The sequence below is a fragment of the Typopeltis vanoorti genome, chromosome 16, assembly GCF_054136105.1.
Source record: "Typopeltis vanoorti isolate ZY-2024b chromosome 16, IOZ_Tvanoo_1.0, whole genome shotgun sequence".
Lineage (NCBI taxonomy): Eukaryota > Metazoa > Arthropoda > Arachnida > Uropygi > Thelyphonidae > Typopeltis > Typopeltis vanoorti.
In genome coordinates this window covers 15,450,341-15,470,071 of record NC_143564.1, presented here as the reverse complement: position 1 = coordinate 15,470,071, position 19,731 = coordinate 15,450,341, and the positions used below count along the sequence as shown (strand labels likewise).

The following is a 19,731-nucleotide window of genomic DNA, read 5'->3' as shown; positions in this document are numbered from 1 at the left end:
ACCAATGAACGATGCCAGTATAGCTGGCAGAGGCATTATGGAACTCAGTAGCAAGTGTTTCAGTTAAGGACAGGAAATTTTTTTGCAGTACATGCTTCAGCACTTGGCAGTCCCACTTTGATTTTATGTGGCCTATTGGGTCATGATTGTACTGTTGTTGCTCTTAGGTGTTTCCTCTTCACACTAGCATCACTTACAGTTGATCAAGGCTGTTGTAACAGGAGAGATTTCCTGAACTGAGTTTTTGGAAAGGTGACATCTTATGATAATGGCATGTCAAAAGTCACAGAACCCCTCGATATGGCCCATTTTACTGTTAATGCTTGTCTATGAAGATTGCAGGATTTTTGCTTTCTTTTATCGCTGTATGAACTATGGTTGTGATTCATATTACCATATCCATTACTGCAAAGGGGTGTCTGGATATGTTTGATCAGATAGTGTATATTTCTGTGCATTATACGCTATTGGCCAGTTTTGATCTTTGAGGTCTCATCAGTGGGAGCTAGACTCAAGAAGCTACAAAGATTGAATTAATGAAGAAGTCATATTCCATATATAAGTAGTAAAAAAAGGTACAATTTTCTCTGTTCCAGGATATTGTAATAAGGCAATACATGGTTTTATTGTGAGACCATGATTCACTATGATTTTCAATGGCTTTGAGTTTAGGATCTCTCTCTGGAGGTAGGTATCTGTGAATTATTAGATTTACTGTATTTTTTTTTTTTTTTTTTCATTCATTATTACACTCAGTAATTTTATTCCTTTCTCTTAAACTTGGAGTTTGAGTGCATTACCAACTCCACATGTGTGAATCCCAATGGGAAAGCACAGTTATCTTTGTCAAACACAGTATAAAATACAATGAAACAAATCCTGCCTCTAAAAACAAAAATGATAGGGTGGAGGTTCAAACTACAAGTGTAGGTTCCTGAAAGTATACTCTGTATATAATTGTCCAAATAGTTACTGGAAGCAACTGTTTGCTTCCAGACTTGACTGAAATTCTAGACACAAACCATGCAATCTGGAATAGCATTACTACAAACTGAAATGGTATAACTTGCATTAACTTAGCTGTCACCTCTGGGAATGTTGTGATTCTAGGACCTCCATAACTCACATACTAGAAATGGCATGACTTCCTGATATAGCAGTACTTCAAAATATCGTATCCCAAGACCAAATAAGTGTAATGGACAACCTCAGCTCTGACCACAATCCAGTTTTATTTCAAGTGGCCTAACCAACATGAAACTTCCAAGATTGGTTTCCATTTGTCAACTAGACAAAAAGTAAGCTACTCTACATGAATATTTTGTTCTGGTTGCAACTATCTATTCAAAGGAAAAAACATTGACTCAGTTTTCAAGTTTGGAAAAGAAAATAACTGCATTGACAGCTGCCACCATTGATGTGCCACATGCAGACTCCAACCTACTTCCAAATGAGATTAAAAACTTTATCCATGAAAACAACAGTGGCAATGTGGTATTGACCACAGAACGCTGGCCCTAGAAGAACACTGACAGGTCCTCATCAAGGTTGTGAAAAAAGTACAATCTTGTGACCCCTTATAAACCACACAGAAAGCTAGCAACCCTTATTTGTTCTGTCAAAGATCAGTTACAACCATTGGATTTACCTGAAGTATACCAGCTACAACCTCTCATATTCAAGACAACCAGTATCCGTATATCAGAGTACTAGGATCACATCTGTTTCCACCACTATCACTATGAGGATTGGCAGACCATGCTCTGGATATCTTTTGTATCCAGTGGGTATCCTCAGGATCCATTGGTGAGGAAAAAAAAAAAAAAAGCCTCCTTACTCCACTTGAAGCAAATTTAATTTTGAGAGGCTTTACTTGAATCTTCTGCAGCTCTTACAACCTATCCAAGCCTAAACAAATATGGTTGTATCAAACTGCTTCTCATATGGGAAATCCTCATCTGCAGACAGTTGACCCAACAGCCAGGAACATCCACCCAAAGCCAGTAGGTGGCAGAAGGCATAATTATAGGACTTTACATTATCCAGCTTCTCTCCTGTTCCATCTTTGTTACTGAAGCGTGTGTGTGCACGTGTTTGATACCAGTATATTAATCTCTGAAGATGCCAATTGGCAAAATATATGAAGTAATAATTTAAAAAATGTAGTTATCTAGTCTACATTGTCAATTTCCTGAAACAACACAATACATATATTGTTCATTATTTTAATTTCCTTAAACTTAAGTTTGGAAGTTGGAATATTTAATCAAAGATAACATGATCAGCATACCATTTTTTTAACCTTCACTAAATTTATTTCAGATTATGGCATCAGCTTACTTTGAAACTACAGACATTTGTGAAATCTCCTTTACTTCAAGAGGGCAGTGCATTAATTGATGTAAGAATTCTTGAATATCCTTATTAAGGCATCAGACCTGTAGTTTTGTTATGCTAGTATGAATTGTTTGACCAAGTACTAACACTATAGATAAATCCTTCGTTAACAGAAGTAAAAAAAAAAAAACATGACACCAATATAAATGTACCAGTGATTCTCATCATCCATGCAACAGGTGAAAAGCCAATTGGGAAAATTTCATCATCATCAATTCCTGTCATGTACCCTCAAATGGTGTACAGGTTATGATAGTACTGCATGAAAAATTATTGCCAACTTCCTATCTACAATTTTCCTCCAAATCAGTCTGTTACCTGTCAAGACTCCAACATTATCAGATCTTATATTTCTATCTTCTAAGGCACTTTTTACCATAACAATCCACCTACATCTTGGTCTTCTTCTGGATCATTTTTCTTGCCAACCTGGCAGAGAACACTTGTTTTGCTAATCTTTCTTCGCCCATTCTGTTTAAGTGATACCACCTGAGATTAGCTCTGCTAACTTATTCCTGGATGCTGACAGTGTCAAGTTCTTTCTTATCCTCGTTTTTAATATGATATTGCCATTGATGCCATCTGTTCATGCTCTTAATCTTTCTCAGGATTCTCATATTTACAGTTTCTAGTCTTTGGTCAAGTGTTTTACTTCTGACCCAGCTCTCAGATCCATAAGTTAAAATTGGCTTGAACACTGTCTTGTATACAGCTAATTTAGTGTTTTGACTAATTTCTCTCTTATTCCATATAAATTTATTCAGTTGACTTCCTATACCAACTTTGTTGATTCTGTTGTGTATTTCCATATTTAATTTACCATCTTCACTAAAAAATAGTGCCTAAGTAGCTGAAATGTTTCGCTTGTTCTATAGGTTCTCCATTCAAATTGCAGTTGATATTTTCAATCCTTCTGCCTATTTTCATTGTCTTTGCCTTGTTATTGCTGGCCTTCATACCATATCTATTACAACAATTATTCAATTTAGTCAGGGAATCTTGCAGACTTGTAGCAGATTTATTTAGAAGTATAACATCGTCTGTATAAAGCAAAAAGCTGACATTAACATATCCAATTTTGATATCAGGTTTAATACCACTTTCCTTCATAGTGTGATCCATATAGATAATGAATAACAGAAGGGATAATGTACATCCTTGTCTGACACCAGACAAGAATGTACATTATCCATGCATACATTAAACCATTTTCCTGTGCTTTCTTCATTCTAACTGCTGACTTACAACTCAAATAAAACTAAGTATTACTTGATATAATGTCCCAGTGACACCATATAACTGTAGTGTTTTGAATATCCCCTCTCTTGGCATTTGTCATATGCCTTTTCCAGATCTACAAAACTTAAATACAGATATTTGTTAAAATATAAGATTTATTATTGTTTATGTGACCATAGGTTTTTTTAATAACTATTTATGTTCATATAATAAAGTCTACCAGTTTCGCTAGCAACTGTCTAGCTTTATCAAGGCTTGAACGGTGAGCACAAAAAGATATATGATAAATGATATATTTTAATACTTCATGACCGAATATGAATACTTTAAACAGATGTTTGTTATATTCCCATGATTTGTCAACTATTTGTTGTAAATGAAAACCTGATCCTGACAGCCTCTATTTGGCCTGAATCCAGCTTGTTCTTAACCAATCTTCCTTTCCACAATGTTTTTCAACTGTTTCTCGAGTATGCTTGCATAAATCGTAACAGGAACAGTCAGTAGAGAAATACCTCTGTAATTCTCACATTCAGTTTTATTTCTCTTTTTGTATATGGGTACTGTGAGAGCTCTACTCCAATCATAATTCATCCCTCTGTCCAGGTGTTTTGAACTATGCAGTGCAGCCACTATAAGACTTTTATAATTCCATACTTGAATACTTTTATAACTCTATTTGGTCGAATTTCATCTACTCCAGCTGCCTTTCCACATTTCAGGCTTTTGATAGCTTTTTCTACTTCAAGTATGAATATGTATTCCTGGTTGTATGTCTGTTGAGTGTTTTTTTACCACTGTGCGATCACTGCTTGTTTCATTTCAACTAGCCCGCCTGGTTTTTGGCTGAGTGGTTAGTGTATCCGCTCTCCAGCCAAAAGGCTGCAGGTTCGAATCCCATCATGAGCATGGATGTTTGTGATTGTCTGTGAAAATAGTGGGTGGTTGGTGTTATATGGCGTTGATGATGAAGGTAGTTGCAGTTGGTGGAGTGGTGGAGACGGACAGTTGTAGAGTACGTGCCCTCCTTTGATGAGTCTTTGGACTCCATGGAGGTGTTACATAATAATAATAAAATAGCAATTTTTTGAAGTAATTACTCCATACACCAAGGATATCTTTTTCTCCGGTTTTCATGTCACCTTTTTCATCTCTAATTACTTTTACAGCACTCTTTCCTCCATTCCTGAGCTTTTTCAACAACCTCCAGAATATCTTGCCATCTTCTTGATATTTATTTTATATGTACTTACCAAAGAAGTCTTCCTATGACTTTTATTTAGCTAGTTTTACACAGTTTAGCTTTCTTACATTTGTCTCTGTATTCTCTAAGCGCACAAGCTAGCTTATTTGCCAGAAACTTTCATATGCTTTCTTCCTTTCCTTCACTGCCTCTTTAACTTCCTGTGTCCACCAGTTTCTGATTTTCTATCCTTGCACACAACCCCTCACCACATGCCTCTCTGGCTAAATCAATCAATGTTTTCTTCAGGATTTGCTGCTGACTCTCCAAGGTTTGATTCCTGTTCCCAAACTCTTTCATTTTTTCTTGAATAATGTTTGTGTATTTTAGTCTAAAACTTTCTTTTATGTTCTTCTTTTCAGTATGAAATATAATTTTATCCTGCTCAAGACTAAATGGTGATCATTTCAAATCCTCTGTACCCTCTACTGTCCTGCACAAGTGGGAAAACATCACTGTCAACAATAACATAGTCAATGAGACTTTTTTTATCCTTGCCTCTTCTCTCCATGTAAATTTGTGCACATTTTTATGTTGGAACATTGTGTTAGTAGTAAGTGGTGTAGCTAGAGCTGTTGCTGCCCTGGGCGGTCCCTGAGTTTGCCACCCCTCTCGTTACACACCAAAAATACTACAAAAGTCAAAATGACGTATAGGGAAATAAATTAAAACACTGTTTATTTTTGAAGTAAAACTTTAATTTCAACATTCTAAAATGTTATTTTTTTCTGCTTTTCTGCTTTTCTGTTAGGAAAATTGTCGATGACTTTGCCAAAGTCTATTTCATAGTAATATAGGTAATTCTTAATCAGTTTTATTTAGAACAACTCTTCTCACAACTAGCAACACTTACAGCAATTGTGAGGAAAATTCGCAGTAGTATTAAAATATTTAGAACTGAGTTATCGAGACTGTCTTTTAGAAACTGCAAAAGTTCCCCATTTAGATCCCCAACAAGGACCAACTTTTCCCTTTTCATTGTATCAGTTACTTTTTCTAAACCCTCAAAAAAATTCCTCAACTTCTACCTTAGTAGAACCTTCTGTGGGACCATAGGCACAAATAAGTCTCATTGTCTAATTTTCCATTCTGATATTTGCCCACATCACTCTACTTGATATTGCTTTCCATTCAAGAAAATTAGCCTCATATTTTGTGTTCAATACTATAGCTACACCTTCTTTTCCCTGATTGTCATTTCCTGATTATAACATTTTGTATTTATCGCTCGGAAAAATCTCACCAGATTTTGTCTTTATTTGTTTCAGTCACCCCTATTATGTGGATCTGATACTTATCCAATTCCTCAGCTAGTTCCATTTCTTTGCCATTCAGGCATCTTATGTTGATAGTACCGATCTTGAACTCTGGTGACGAGTTGGGGTGTATTTTAGATTTGTCCCAGTAGCTGTCTGTTCGCCCTGGTTCCTGAAAACAACGGGGTCCTTGTTTAACTGGGTGATGCCCCACCCTGCATGAAATTCTGTCATGTTGTACCATCATATTATATTTTGGTTTAAGCCAATAAGAATACAATTTGGTTGACTAAATCCCAAATTGTCAGAACTACCTACCTGGACACCGAATGAATGAAGATTCGTTCGGTGTCCAGGTAGATACCTAACAGGGTGCACCACGAGAAGGTGAGGATTGGACATTAGGTTGGAAGCCTTTGTCTGTTCTCTGCATTCCTTTAAAGGCGATATATCTTCTCCTCTCAGTTATACAGCTTTGACTCTTAAGCTACCCTACTTGACCTTCAAAATAGGGTAGCTTTTTCAATTTGAAAGAATTTCAGAAACAACAGCTATGAGATGTGACAGCAATTCCATAAATGTCCGTCACCCTTACGTGATCTTTGAGAATTAGAACCATTGCATTCAAATAAACTTGAGATTTCTGCCAATGAGCAATGACTAAAAATTCAATGCAATCACAAAAGTTAACTTAGCACACTCTTCTTAAGACTCCCCCCCAGTTGAAATGGCCTGTACATTATAATTTTTATTTTTTGTTTGTTCATTCTTTATGGAAGTTTATTATGTCACAGTATGTATTTCTCTGTTTTATATATATAATGTTTTTATCTTTATTTCCTTCTCGTAACAAATTTCCATGCTTTTTTAATCTATTTTAAGGTTTTAAATTCCTCTTGTACATTATTATTCTTGCGAGTTTGATTCCTCTTGTAATTTATTATTCTTTTAAGAGTTCAGGTTACAAGTTTATATCTACCAACATCCTTTTCTTCTTGTCCAGGTTCTAGGCCAAGTGGCCTTTTTCTGGACTCAGTGCATCTTCTTCTTGGTCATCCCCTATTCCTTGTTCCTCTAGGCTTATATGTTAAGACTTTCTTTGGTAATCTTTCTTTTCATTATATATATAAAACAGAGAAATGTATTTCTCTGTTTTATATATATAATGTTTTTATCTTTATTTCCTTATCGTAACAAATTTCCATGCTTTTTTAATCTATTTTAAGGTTTTAAATTCCTCTTGTACATTATTATTCTTGCGAGTTTGATTCCTCTTGTAATTTATTATTCTTTTAAGAGTTCAGGTTACAAGTTTATATCTACCAACATCCTTTTCATCTTGTCCAGGTTCTAGGCCAAGTGGCCTTTTCTGGACTCAGTCCATCTTCTTCTTGGTCATCCCCTATTCCTTGTTCCTCTAGGCTTATATGTTAAGACTTTCTTTGGTAATCTTTCTTTCTGCATTTTTGCTATATGGTTTCTAGATAGTTTTTCCTATATTTAATCATTGAGTTTGTTACGGAATTAATTTTAAGATTTTTAATTATTTCACTATTTTTTTTTATCTAATAGAGTTAGTTTTTCTAAGGAATTTCATTTCTGTTGCCTGAATTCTTTGTATATTTCTTTCTCCGAAGGTCCATATCTCACTTCCATATAATAGTGTAAGTTTGGCTATTGTTTTGTAGACTCTAAGTCTTGTGTGTTTCTGTACGTAGTCAGGTTTAAAGATTCTGTTAATTTCTCCACTGATTTTTATAAAGTTTATCATCTTAAAATCAATCTTTCATTTATGTAAGATAGTTTACAGCCTAAGTAGTTAAAATTATTAAGGTGTTCAATTATTTTATTATTAATATTTTACTTCTGACAGGATTATTTCTGTGAAAAGCCATGACTTTAGTTATCTCTATTGACATTTCTAGCCATATTGTTGTATAATATTATTTAAGTTATAGAGTGCTTTTTGCAGTTTGTCTTCAGTCTTTCCAAAGACGATCTGATCATCAGCAAAGAGTAGTGTGTCTATTTTTGTATAACAATTAATTTGGAAGCCAAATGTATTTACTTCTCTCCATTTTTTGTTAATATTGTCCATATATGTGTTAAACAATATGGGTGATAAAGGACAGCCTTGACGGACTCCTCTATTTATTGGTTTCCAAGTAGATATGGTTTCGTTTTTCTTTATTGCTATTTCATTATTATGGTATATGTTCAATAGAGCATTATAAAGGTGGTTTGGAATGTGATATGCCTTTAGAGTTTTCCATAGTTTATTTCTCAAAATTTTGTCAAATGCTTTTATATAATTAATAAAAGCTATGTATGTTTCAATATTGTATTCTCTGTTTTTCTATAATTATTTTTAAAATAAAAACCGAGTCTGTACGTGATCTTCCTTTACGGAATCTGTTCTGTTCTTCTCTCAGCTGTGATTCTGTATAGGATATTAATTTGTTTGTTAACATCTTTGTAATTTTATAATTTGATTTTATAATTTGAGATTTTATAATTTGAGGAGGCTGATGCCACAATAGTTATTGCAATCTGTTTTTTGTCCTTTTTTTGTAAATTGGGATCACTAGAGCACTACCTCAGCTTTTTTGGGGATTTTCCCTCTGTATGTTTGGTTTATAAGTTTTAGAAATCTGGTATTAAATTCTTTACCTGCAAATTTAATAAGTTCCGTGTTTATATTATCTTCTCCTGGTGACTTGCCTGTTCTGCTTTGTTTGAGGGTGTTTTTTAGTTCTTCGTATGTAAACTCATCTATATTACTGATGTTGTATTTCAAGGGGAATTCTTGTATCAAGGAGTTATCATGCCATAACGTCTGGAAATACTCCTGCCAGGTTTCTGGTTCGATTATATCGATTTTTGTTCTTTCTTTTAAATCATTATTCATTTGTTTGAGGATTCTATATGTATTAAGGCTTTTTAAGGTACAGTCCCATTCTAATTTTTCTATGAAATTTTCATATGTTTCTCTATTTTTTTTTTCTACATGCTTTCTTTGCTAATGCTCTTTTCCTTTTACATTCAATGAATGATTCATCTGCCTTTAAATTTAGCCATTGTTTATATGCTATCTTTTTTTCTTCAATTATCTATTTGATCTCTTCGTCCCATTGTCTTAGACCTCTGCCTCTTATCCATTTTCTTTTTGTTCCCAAACTCTCTCTTGCAGTATTTTCTAATATATATTTGATGTTTGACCATTTTTCTTCCACTGTCCTACTTTCCTCAATTTTACTCAGCCAATCCCTAATTCTATTCTGATACAAGCCTCTGATATTCTCATCATCTAAGAGTTTAATCTTATATAGTTCTGTGTTTATTTTCTTTTGTTTTTTTCCTTCCCTCCCATCTTGGTTTCCATTTAATTTTCCCTACCAGTAAGTAGTGGTCTGACTCTATCTCTGCTCCTCTGTATACTCGGTGTCTGTGTTCATATTAATAGTTAATATGAAATTTGATAATTTCATATTAACCATTATATAGTCTGATGCTTTTTGTATTTCTTGCCTGGCAGGTAAATCTGTGAATATCTTTTAGTAAGTATTCATTATTCTATAATTGTTGTACAGGGTGAATGCTCTTAATCTCTTCCCATTATTATTATATATTGCTCAAAACAATTAGGGGATATTCTTGTTGTTATTCTTGTTAAAATTATTTCACTCTAAAATGTATAATTTGTTAAATTTGTAATAAATATTGATTATTTAAACAATATCTCATCAATTACACGCTATTCATAAGTAAGAAATATTTATTCATGTATAAAGTACCCAATAATTATTTGCAGAAATTTATAATTATCCAACAGAAACTAAAATATCCCCTAATTGTTTTGAGCAGTGTATATTAGTTCTCCTATTGGTTCTAGATTAGGTTTATATGGGGTATTACTATTATCATCATAACACTAATTACGGGTATAGACCACATTGGTCTGTTCCGGTCTTATTATCCATCCAATATCCTTTTTTGAGGTCTACCCTGCCTTCTCTTTCCAATTGGCTTATGTTTTACCAATTCTTGCATTTAAGTCACCCATTATTAATATAATCAGAAGGGTTTATTTGATCTATAATCTTTTGTAGTTCTTGATCGGCTCTCAGTGAGCTAGAGCAATTGGAACATATTTCTCTAGCTGGTGATGGTGTGATTGTTTGTGTAAATATCTCTTGCATGTGTGGGTTTTCTATCAAACGAGAATGATAAAGAACCATCTGGAAGACATGATTAGTGTATCCAGGAAGGGCAGACAGTCAGCTTCCAGTTCCATTGTAAAGCGGGTTTTTACAGTTTTAAAGTGGTGTTGGCTGTTTAAATGTGCTAAGAATGTATCCAATGCGTCTGGGGCATGTGGCCAAATAGCAAGCTCATCATCAACATAGTATAGCCAAAGTCTTGGTTTGAGCATGGCTATTGATAGCTAGCTTTTCCAAGTGCTCTGTGTAGAAGTTGGCTTGGGGGGGGGGAGCCCATTGCTGTCCCATCTAAGTGAACTCACTCACTTAGGTCACACTGTAAAAACAGTCATAATTTAAAATTATGAACATTTTTACAAATTGTTTGTTAGTACATTATTAGTTTTGGTTTCATAATATGTATTGTTGGCACTTGCAATGTCTCCGTTATGATGTTATTTTGACAAAATGAAATGTGAAGCATAAAAAAAAAAAAATGTATGTACTTACTGGATTTGGATAGTTCTGTTACTTTCAGAAATTTTATTGTGGTTTAAAATTATTGAGTGCTGGGTTTTGTAAAGACATTCTCGTAATGCTAACAGAGATGACACGTCAGCCATTATACCTAACTTCTTGCTTGCCACTTTCATGGAGTGCACATGTTTGCTGAGGAGTTTGATGGGTGATTGACAGCCAACAGAGAGAACATTCAGTATCGAGGTAACAGGAACACGAGAGCATTTGATATGGAAGTAATGGAGGAAAAACAAGAGAGAACTAATGGAAGTTTAAGAACGCAGACGGAGGAATTTTGTTCTTATAAAGTTTATTTAGTTGTATGTGATAGGGGAGGAATATTAATAGAAGATTCCAAAAAAGGAATCGCAGAACTGTGAGCCTTTAAAGTGGAGGAGTTAAGACCGTAAATAAGTATTGGTAAATAAAAGGAAATATTGCAATTGACATTCTATAGGAATGTTTGAAGAAACGCTGATTGGAAAATTTCATCTGTCTTAAGGACTCCTGATCTATCTGTTATTTTTACTGGAAAAGGAGACGGAATTTAGCAACTTAGATAAAGCAGTAGAAGAAACATTTTTGCTGGTACAAAAATTAACAAAATTGAACTGCACGAGGTAAGAGTACTTATATTTCGGTGAATTCAGAATATCTATACTTCGGAGTCAGGAGGAATAATGTGTGCTACATAAGGGTGATGAGAAAGGATTCTATGGAAAAGAAGAAGAGAATCTTATATTTTCGGAAAAAGGCCTTGACAAAGAAACTGACTATGAACATTTTGTTATTGTGTAAACAAGGTGTTTAGTCTAGTAGACGTGATTAAGTATATGTTAAACAAACCAGTAATAGAATGAGTCAGACATGGGTGATCTCTAAAGTGTAAGTTTATTTTAAAAGGCCTTGGATCCATTTAATTTTGTAGTTATGTAATTTTATTTGAAGTGTATATATTGTTTTTGTTTTATTAAATGTGTATATTTTGTATTTGGTCTTGAGTCAATGATCTTTCGGATTCTGAAGGAAACAGTTAAAAGTCATTGCACCAATCGGAATTGAACCCTTGCGTATATATAAAAACACTTGGAAATAAAAATAATTGTTATAGAGAAAATCTCATAACAAATGAGGATTGATAATCATAATAAATAATCCCTGTAAGATAGACGAAATACTAAATGCTCCCCAGAAATCCTCCTTACCACAGAAGACTACCAAAACTGTCACCATCCCATTACATTAAAGGCACATAGTTGATGCTTAATAAACATCAACTATGCACTGTATTTAAACCGTATGAAATTGGCAACTCTCATCCATTCACCCAAGGAGAGAATCTCTTCGTTATCACATCCAGGGGTCTATGAAGTGCCCTGTTTGTGTGATCGAGCTTACTGTGGACAGACAAGAAGAACTGTGGACAGCTGCCTTAGTGAACATAAAAAGTACATCCGGCACTATTGCTATGGCAAGTCAGGTCTAGCAGACCATACTTTAGATACCCTTGCACAGGATCGATTGGGAAAAAAAAAAAACAAAGTGCTGCACAGAAGCTTTTGTAAGTTAGAGAAGTTGTTCCTGGAATCAACAGAAGTCTTGAAACATGCTCCAAACCTCAACAAATATGGCTGTATAAATTTGCCAAAGATTTGGGAGACAGTCATCTTAAGGCCAAATTAAGATGGCCTGTTTTCTCTCTCTCTTTTTTTTTTTTTTATCTTCAACATAGATGGCCTAATTAGGACTTTAGTTTTTGTGTTGTACATTACAGTTGTTCAAACTAGTCCCATTATTATACGGGATTGTTGTTGTCTCACGTACTTTGACAAACTGTTTTTGTTCTATGCAGATGCTAGATAGAATATCAACAATAAGTTAATAGTTATTTTCTTATCAGTCTGTTCTCATCTATACTGTTAAAATTGATCAACATGTACAACGAACACATAAGCCTTCCTGCACGTCTTGTGTTCTCTGTTACAAATACATCACACAATTGGTTTACCCATGAAAAAAACTAGGTGCCCTTTTAGGCTGATGGCAGTGTTTTTATGTATACTGTCTGGCACTGCAGAGGTGACAGAATCCGCCTTAGTTAGAATATTGTTCTTACATTTGACATCTTTTGGCAATTCGTATAGATAAATATGACTTCTCCATTACTTCCACCTGACTTCTCCATTACTTCCACCTTGGTATCACCACCACTGGGTCTGGCTCCCACTGATGAGACCTCAATAAAGGTCGAAAGGTGTTCACACCTTATTATTAAATTATTCTAGATTAGAGAAAGATGTTGGAAGTTTTTCCCCACTTGGTTAGACTATAAATTATATATTTAGTTTAATCCTTTATCCAAGTGTAAGCAAACAAAGTTAGCACCTGAAGTATTTTCAGTACTTGGGCAACTCGTGGTAAAGGTTGGTATAAGTTCTCATCACTTGCCTTAGTATGATGAGATCTCAATAAAGGTCAAAACTGGTCTGGGTAGTGGCCCTTCCCTTAATGCATGGCATTATACATGTCTGCAAGGAGATGTGCTTTACATTATTGGAGATACTAAGGTAAGTGATGAGAACTTATACCTCGTTTACCACGAGTTGCCCTCGTTTACCACTGGTTTGAGCCTGAAGATACTTCAGGCTCAAACTTTGTTTGCTTACACTTGGATAAAGGATTAAACTAAATATATAATTTAAAGGGAACAGTCATTTAGTAAAAGCTGTAATTAAATTTCAGAAAATAGCCTCAGCTTGCACTGATTGGTTTTGTCTGTGCTGAAATTAAAGTTTGTTGCATAATGGAATTCTTCAAGTTTATCAGTTAGTGTCTTTTGTTCTAACCTGGTTCTCCATGTGCAGCAGCAGCATTTGTAATTTTTCACAGTTAAAAGTTGGTATCAATAGTATCAATAGACAAAGTATTTCTTGAGGTTTTTGAAAGAAGTTTGTCCCCGTCAGTAATTGGATAATATCTTCCCTGACTTAGTAGAGATATATATATATATATATATATATATATATATATATTTTTTTTTTTTTTTCCCCATTTGGATGGGAAATGGAAAATACTCAGTACTACAATTAATTCTGATTATAGCAAACACTCGTAACAAGGTTGCTCACTGCAACAAACTACTCTCAAGTCATAACCAGAGCTTCATAGGTAGAATGCTATGCTAAAAGAAATTTGCTAAGAAATAATTCCAATGGTCCGTAAGAGTTTGTTATAACGAGTCATCTGTTTTTTTGTGAACAGAGGTATATTGTTGCGCTTCAAATTTGCAACAAAAACTAAAAAAGAAGACTTCTCATCTTATAGCCATTGGGCTAAATATAATCCTAAACTAAGTGCTAATTTTTAGGTAAATGAATGCAGCCACATTATTGAGAATTGGAGGAGGAGTGCTTCATTGTTGCTGCTGACTCCAGAAATAGTTTTGTAATAGCTTTTGTGTGGTACCGTTGTTTCTTCCATTTAATCTAGTGTGAAGGAATGCCAACAGGTAGTCTATTAATCCTGACTCACCACAGTTTTGTTCTTATGTTCTTCAAAGGCAGATGGATGCTAACATTTTTTTATCTATGGATAATCAGGAAAAAAATGCTACTTCAATTTTGGATGTTTCAGAGGATGAAGTTTCTCCTTAGAAGAATAGACGAGAGTTGATAATTTGATATTGTTAAGGGTCCTGCCAAAATGATTCCAATTGGGCTACATTTGCTCTGGTTAGGGACTGCTTCTGTAGTATATTGGCTCTATAAATTACTTTCTATAGATTTATAGAAAATAAATCTATAGAAAGTAAACTGTTTGAAAGACATGATTGTGTGGTAGGGCTGGCATTTATTTGATTTGCTTTCAGTTGCTTAGTGAATTTTTGGATGTCTATTGAAATATCATTGTAATACTGGTTACTTTTCTTTTCTGGACACTATTTAACCATACACAACTTTCTGGTGTTATCATTCAGAGAGCCAGTGCCTAATTCATCATCCATCCTCATCTTCCCTAACTTGTCATGTCTTTGCTAAGTCAAAGAATATCACTCTATATGAATCTTCCTTATGCAATACATCTGTCACTTTATAATAAAACATAAGTAAATCACTAAGTAATACCTACCCTTCACACAGACCCATGCCGACCATTACAGACTATACTCATCAATCTAATACTGAATTTTATTCTCAACCACCCTTTCCAGTATCTTAATTACTGCAGTTATGCAAGACTGGTATATCGTTAGGAACCTCTATCCTAGAATCATGCTTGTGTGGTGGCACTATTTTGCCGCTTTCTGCTCCTTGGAAATTCATACCACTGCAAGATACATGAAACAGCTAGGTCAAGGGCATAGCTAACTTTTTTTTGTTCATTATCTAAAAAAATTAATATTGATATATCATCCATTCCTAGTCTGATCAGCACTTAATACACCTGAATCCTTCACCTCTGATTCCTTCATATGTCTTTCTTGTAGTTATTGCATAGCATCATTTAGATTAACATGATACTCATAGCATTTATTAAATAATTCCACTATGTTGTTTGCCTTGTTGGCTGAGTGGATATTATATGCATAACATTTGGTGTGCATGAAAAAAAAAAAAAACTCTTCAACCAACAGGGGCTGCTTTACATTCAAATCCCACCATGAACATGGATGTTTGTGAATGTCTTTTGTGGGAGACGAATTTCATTTCCAGTGTAAGCAATACCTACTTATCACACAAACCCATGCTGACCACTACAGAGAATGCTGTACTCAGCAACTCAATCCTGAATTCTATTCTCAACCACCCTGTTTAGTATCTTAATTCTTCATTTGCAGTTATGCAAGACATATTATAAAAACAAAGAAAATAGATTAAAAAAAAAATAACATCCCTCCCTGCCCCATTGGAGTGGCTTGAAAAAATTCCTAGTTTGATTTCTAGAGTAGGGTTTCTGTTTCCAGGAGTCAGATAAGTTAATTCACTCAAGAATTGGTTAACTGAGGGTGTGGTTATTTGTAGATAAATAATTGAGAGATTACTATGCATGTTTTATAGTAGATTTTGGACTAATTATTTTTCAAGTACATGCTTGCATTCCTTACTTTTATCTTTTAACTATGTTTTTTCCTTTCTTTCTTTTAACAGCTATATGAAAATTTTTTAGCTGAATTTGAAAACAAGTAAGTAGTGCTGATAATACTGTATTTGAATTTTTTTTTTTTTAATTATATTATTATTATTATTATTATTATTATTGCACTGGCATTTCCATGGAGTCCTAAGACTCAGTGTGGGAGACGCAGACTATCAACACAATATCTATTGTACCTTTCCTTGAAACCATTATTTAACATAGCACTCGCAACTGACTCAGACAATCCATTCCATTCATTCAGTACTCTCCAAGTGAAAAATCTAGTCCTCACACCCTTGCTAACCACACTCTTACACAACTACCAGGAATGTCTTCTTGTTCTGCCTCTCAATCCAAGTGCTGAAACATTTCCCCCCCTTCATCAGTAATATAAAATCCTAGAGAGCATTCTGCAGATCACTCACCATCTTGATCACTTGTCTCTGGATCCTCTCCACCATTTCTTCATCCCCAAGAAACCCCGGTGACCAGACCTGAGCACTCTAATCCAAATATGGGTGTATCAAGGCTTTATAAAGTGAAATGTTAACTCTCTTATCTCTGTTTGTTAGAAGTAATCCTGTTAGCTACCCTGGCCACTTTAGCAATATGCCCTCTAATCTACTACTGCTACTACCACCAAATCCCCGGCTTCGTCAGTTTTCTGGAGTACAGTTCTCACAATGTGGTACACAGCTTATAAACTTTGTATCCCAAAATGCATAATTTTACACTTTTCCTCATTAAATTGACATCCATTATGCTTATCCCATACTGTCAGCTAATTTAAATAATCCTGCAGTGTTTTATTTCTAACCCAGCTCTCAGAAAGTTAAAATTGGTTTGAACACACTTTTTTTTGTATACAGCTGGTTTAGTGTTATACTCATTTTTGCTATACTCAGTTTATATGTTTTTCCTGCATAGTTTTCGTATATCATGTGTATACAAATTAAACAGCAGTGGTCTAAGCACAGAGCCTTGTGGCACACCACTAATCACCTGATTGCAGCTGGATTCTGCTCCTCCATATACTAATATTTGGTATCCGTCCATCAGCTACCCTTTTATCTATATCACCAGTTTCCTATTCCTCCCTGTTTGTTCCAGTTTGCATAACAAAGTTCCATGTGGTATCCTGTAAAGTGTCTTTGAAGAATCCAGCAGTATCATCATGTAGTCATTCCCTTTATCCAACTCAGTTGTCACTATTATAAAAAGTTATTATATTACTAAGGCATTACCAACCCTTCACAGTCATGCTGCTCCTCATAGAGTATCATATTCTTATCCGCCTTTCTTGAATTCTCTTTTTGACCAACTTTTCAGCACTTTACCACCACTCCTGAGATACTGATTGGTCTGTAATTTGCTACCACAGGCTTAATCCTCCTTTATGCGAAGGAATTATTTTGCTCTCCTTCCACTCTTGGGACTTTGCCAGAGCTGAGACTTAAATTAAACAGCCATTGCTAAAGGCATTGTCAGTTTGTTAGCACATTCTCTTAAAAGGCAAGCTGATATCCCATGCAATCCTACAGCTGTATTTGCATTTAGATTCTGCAATATCCTAATAACTCCAATTCATCAACCACTATTCTCACATCAGTCTCTATCACCTCTGCCATAACTATTTTCACGTGAATGACATACGTTTGCAAACTCAACAGTTTTATCTGCCTCTGCCACTTCTCTACCATCTGCACTCATTAAAGTTATCCTTCCATAGGCATTCTTCCTCTACTTGCCACATAACGAAAAAACTCTTTGGGATTTCCTTTTGCCTGCTTGGCTAACTTCTTCTCATAATCTGATTTTCCTTTCCTTACCATACTGGTCAGTCACCTCTCTTACCTGATTGACCTTCCTGACCTGGGTATACAGTGTGATGTGGCTTCCTCCAGATGCCCCTTGACTATCCCCCATATGCTGTGAACATTCAAGTTAACATTAAAAGTGATTAAAGTTAAAGGAGGAAATTTTGCTGATTCTTGAAAAGAAACTGCCGCAGTGGTTTGAAGTTCGAAAAAAAGAAGAAAAAAAATGATAGATGTGTTGGCAGAAATGATTTTGTTAGGACTGGACCAAATTTTTTAATCTGAAAAGAAAAGATCCGAGTTGCACGTTTGAATTTAAAGCAAAGGCAGTATCAGCAAGTAAAGCTAGTTAACAAATTTGTGAGAAAGTTTGAATAACTAATCAAAGGTTATTCACCATTTGAAGTGTTCAACTTTGAAACTGTGGGGGGTGGGGGGGGGGGGGGGTGGGGGGGGGGGGGGGTGGGGGGGGGGGGGGGTGGGGGGGGGGGGGGGTGGGGGGGGGGGGGGGTGGGGGGGGGGGGGGGTGGGGGGGGGGGGGGGTGGGGGGGGGGGGGGGTGGGGGGGGGGGGGGGTGGGGGGGGGGGGGGGTGGGGGGGGGGGGGGGTGGGGGGGGGGGGGGGTGGGGGGGGGGGGGGGTGGGGGGGGGGGGGGGTGGGGGGGGGGGGGGGTGGGGGGGGGGGGGGGTGGGGGGGGGGGGGGGTGGGGGGGGGGGGGGGTGGGGGGGGGGGGGGGTGGGGGGGGGGGGGGGTGGGGGGGGGGGGGGGTGGGGGGGGGGGGGGGTGGGGGGGGGGGGGGGTGGGGGGGGGGGGGGGTGGGGGGGGGGGGGGGTGGGGGGGGGGGGGGGTGGGGGGGGGGGGGGGTGGGGGGGGGGGGGGGTGGGGGGGGGGGGGGGTGGGGGGGGGGGGGGGTGGGGGGGGGGGGGCCTGATGCAATTAGGAGTGATATCGCTGTCCCTACACCGTTTTAAAAACGCCAGTCGATTGATCAAATTTGAAACCTGGATCTTCAGCTTACCGTATTGATTACATCACTTGTGGGTTGAATCTCCATGAATTATCGTAATCATTTCTTTTAGGGTTACACGGTGATCAGCATTCATTTTAAACTTTTTTATGGAATTTACAACCATGTCTTTTTAACACGGTAACACGCACTATTCCTATTATTCAAAAAGAACATAAACGACACATTAAATATAATAATTATGGTGAAGCTGGCCTTTCTGATCATGCTCTGAATACCTTACACAGAATTGACTGGAAAACCACCAGCTGTCTACATCACACTAGAACATGGTATGAACGAAAATTCAAGGAAGCCTGCGAGATTATCAGCAACCACCCCAATCTGAACAACAATGATGGTTTAAAAATTCCAAACATATGGAAGATATATATTCGACCTTCTTCACCAAGAACAATATTAACAGGACTGTAGAAAATCCGGTATTGTAAATAAGAATTGTAATACTAAAAATAGGAAACCAATTGTTTCTGAAAGAAAACCATCTAAAAGAATGTTTATTCCTGTCATTGTAAAAAATAGAATTTAGCTTGATGTAAATTTTTTTTTTCCCACCAGAGGTCATGCCAGTAGAATAACATGTGATCAAATCATTGTGTTTCTCTAGCTTACAGTTAATGATGTAACTCAGCTTGTTCTGTATACTTATGTACGCTCCAGATGATGATCTTGATGTGAGGATCGAAACGTCGAAATAATAAAAAGTTTTTTTAACACGGTTGTAAATTCCATAAAAAAGTTTAAAATGAATGGTGATCACTGTGTAACCCTAAAAGAAAGGATTAAAATAAGATGACTTTTCATTTAACTTGCTGATGGAATTAACTGGTAGCATTGAACCTGCTGTTGGAAGAATCATAACACAGTAGCTTGAATTAAAGATCCGTTTTGATATTGCG

General features: G+C 36.2%; 1 protein-coding gene across 1 annotated transcript in view; it reads left to right on the top strand.

The window, feature by feature from the left end:
- The window catches only part of Rpn9 (regulatory particle non-ATPase 9), a 237,333-nt gene that overhangs the window by 17,233 nt on the left and 200,369 nt on the right, over positions 1–19,731 (top strand). Inside the window, exons 2-3 of the mRNA XM_090405989.1 lie at positions 2,323–2,401; positions 16,001–16,035. Coding sequence (XP_090262115.1) covers positions 2,323–2,401; positions 16,001–16,035 — 114 coding nt within the window. The remainder of the gene's footprint in view (positions 1–2,322; positions 2,402–16,000; positions 16,036–19,731) is intronic.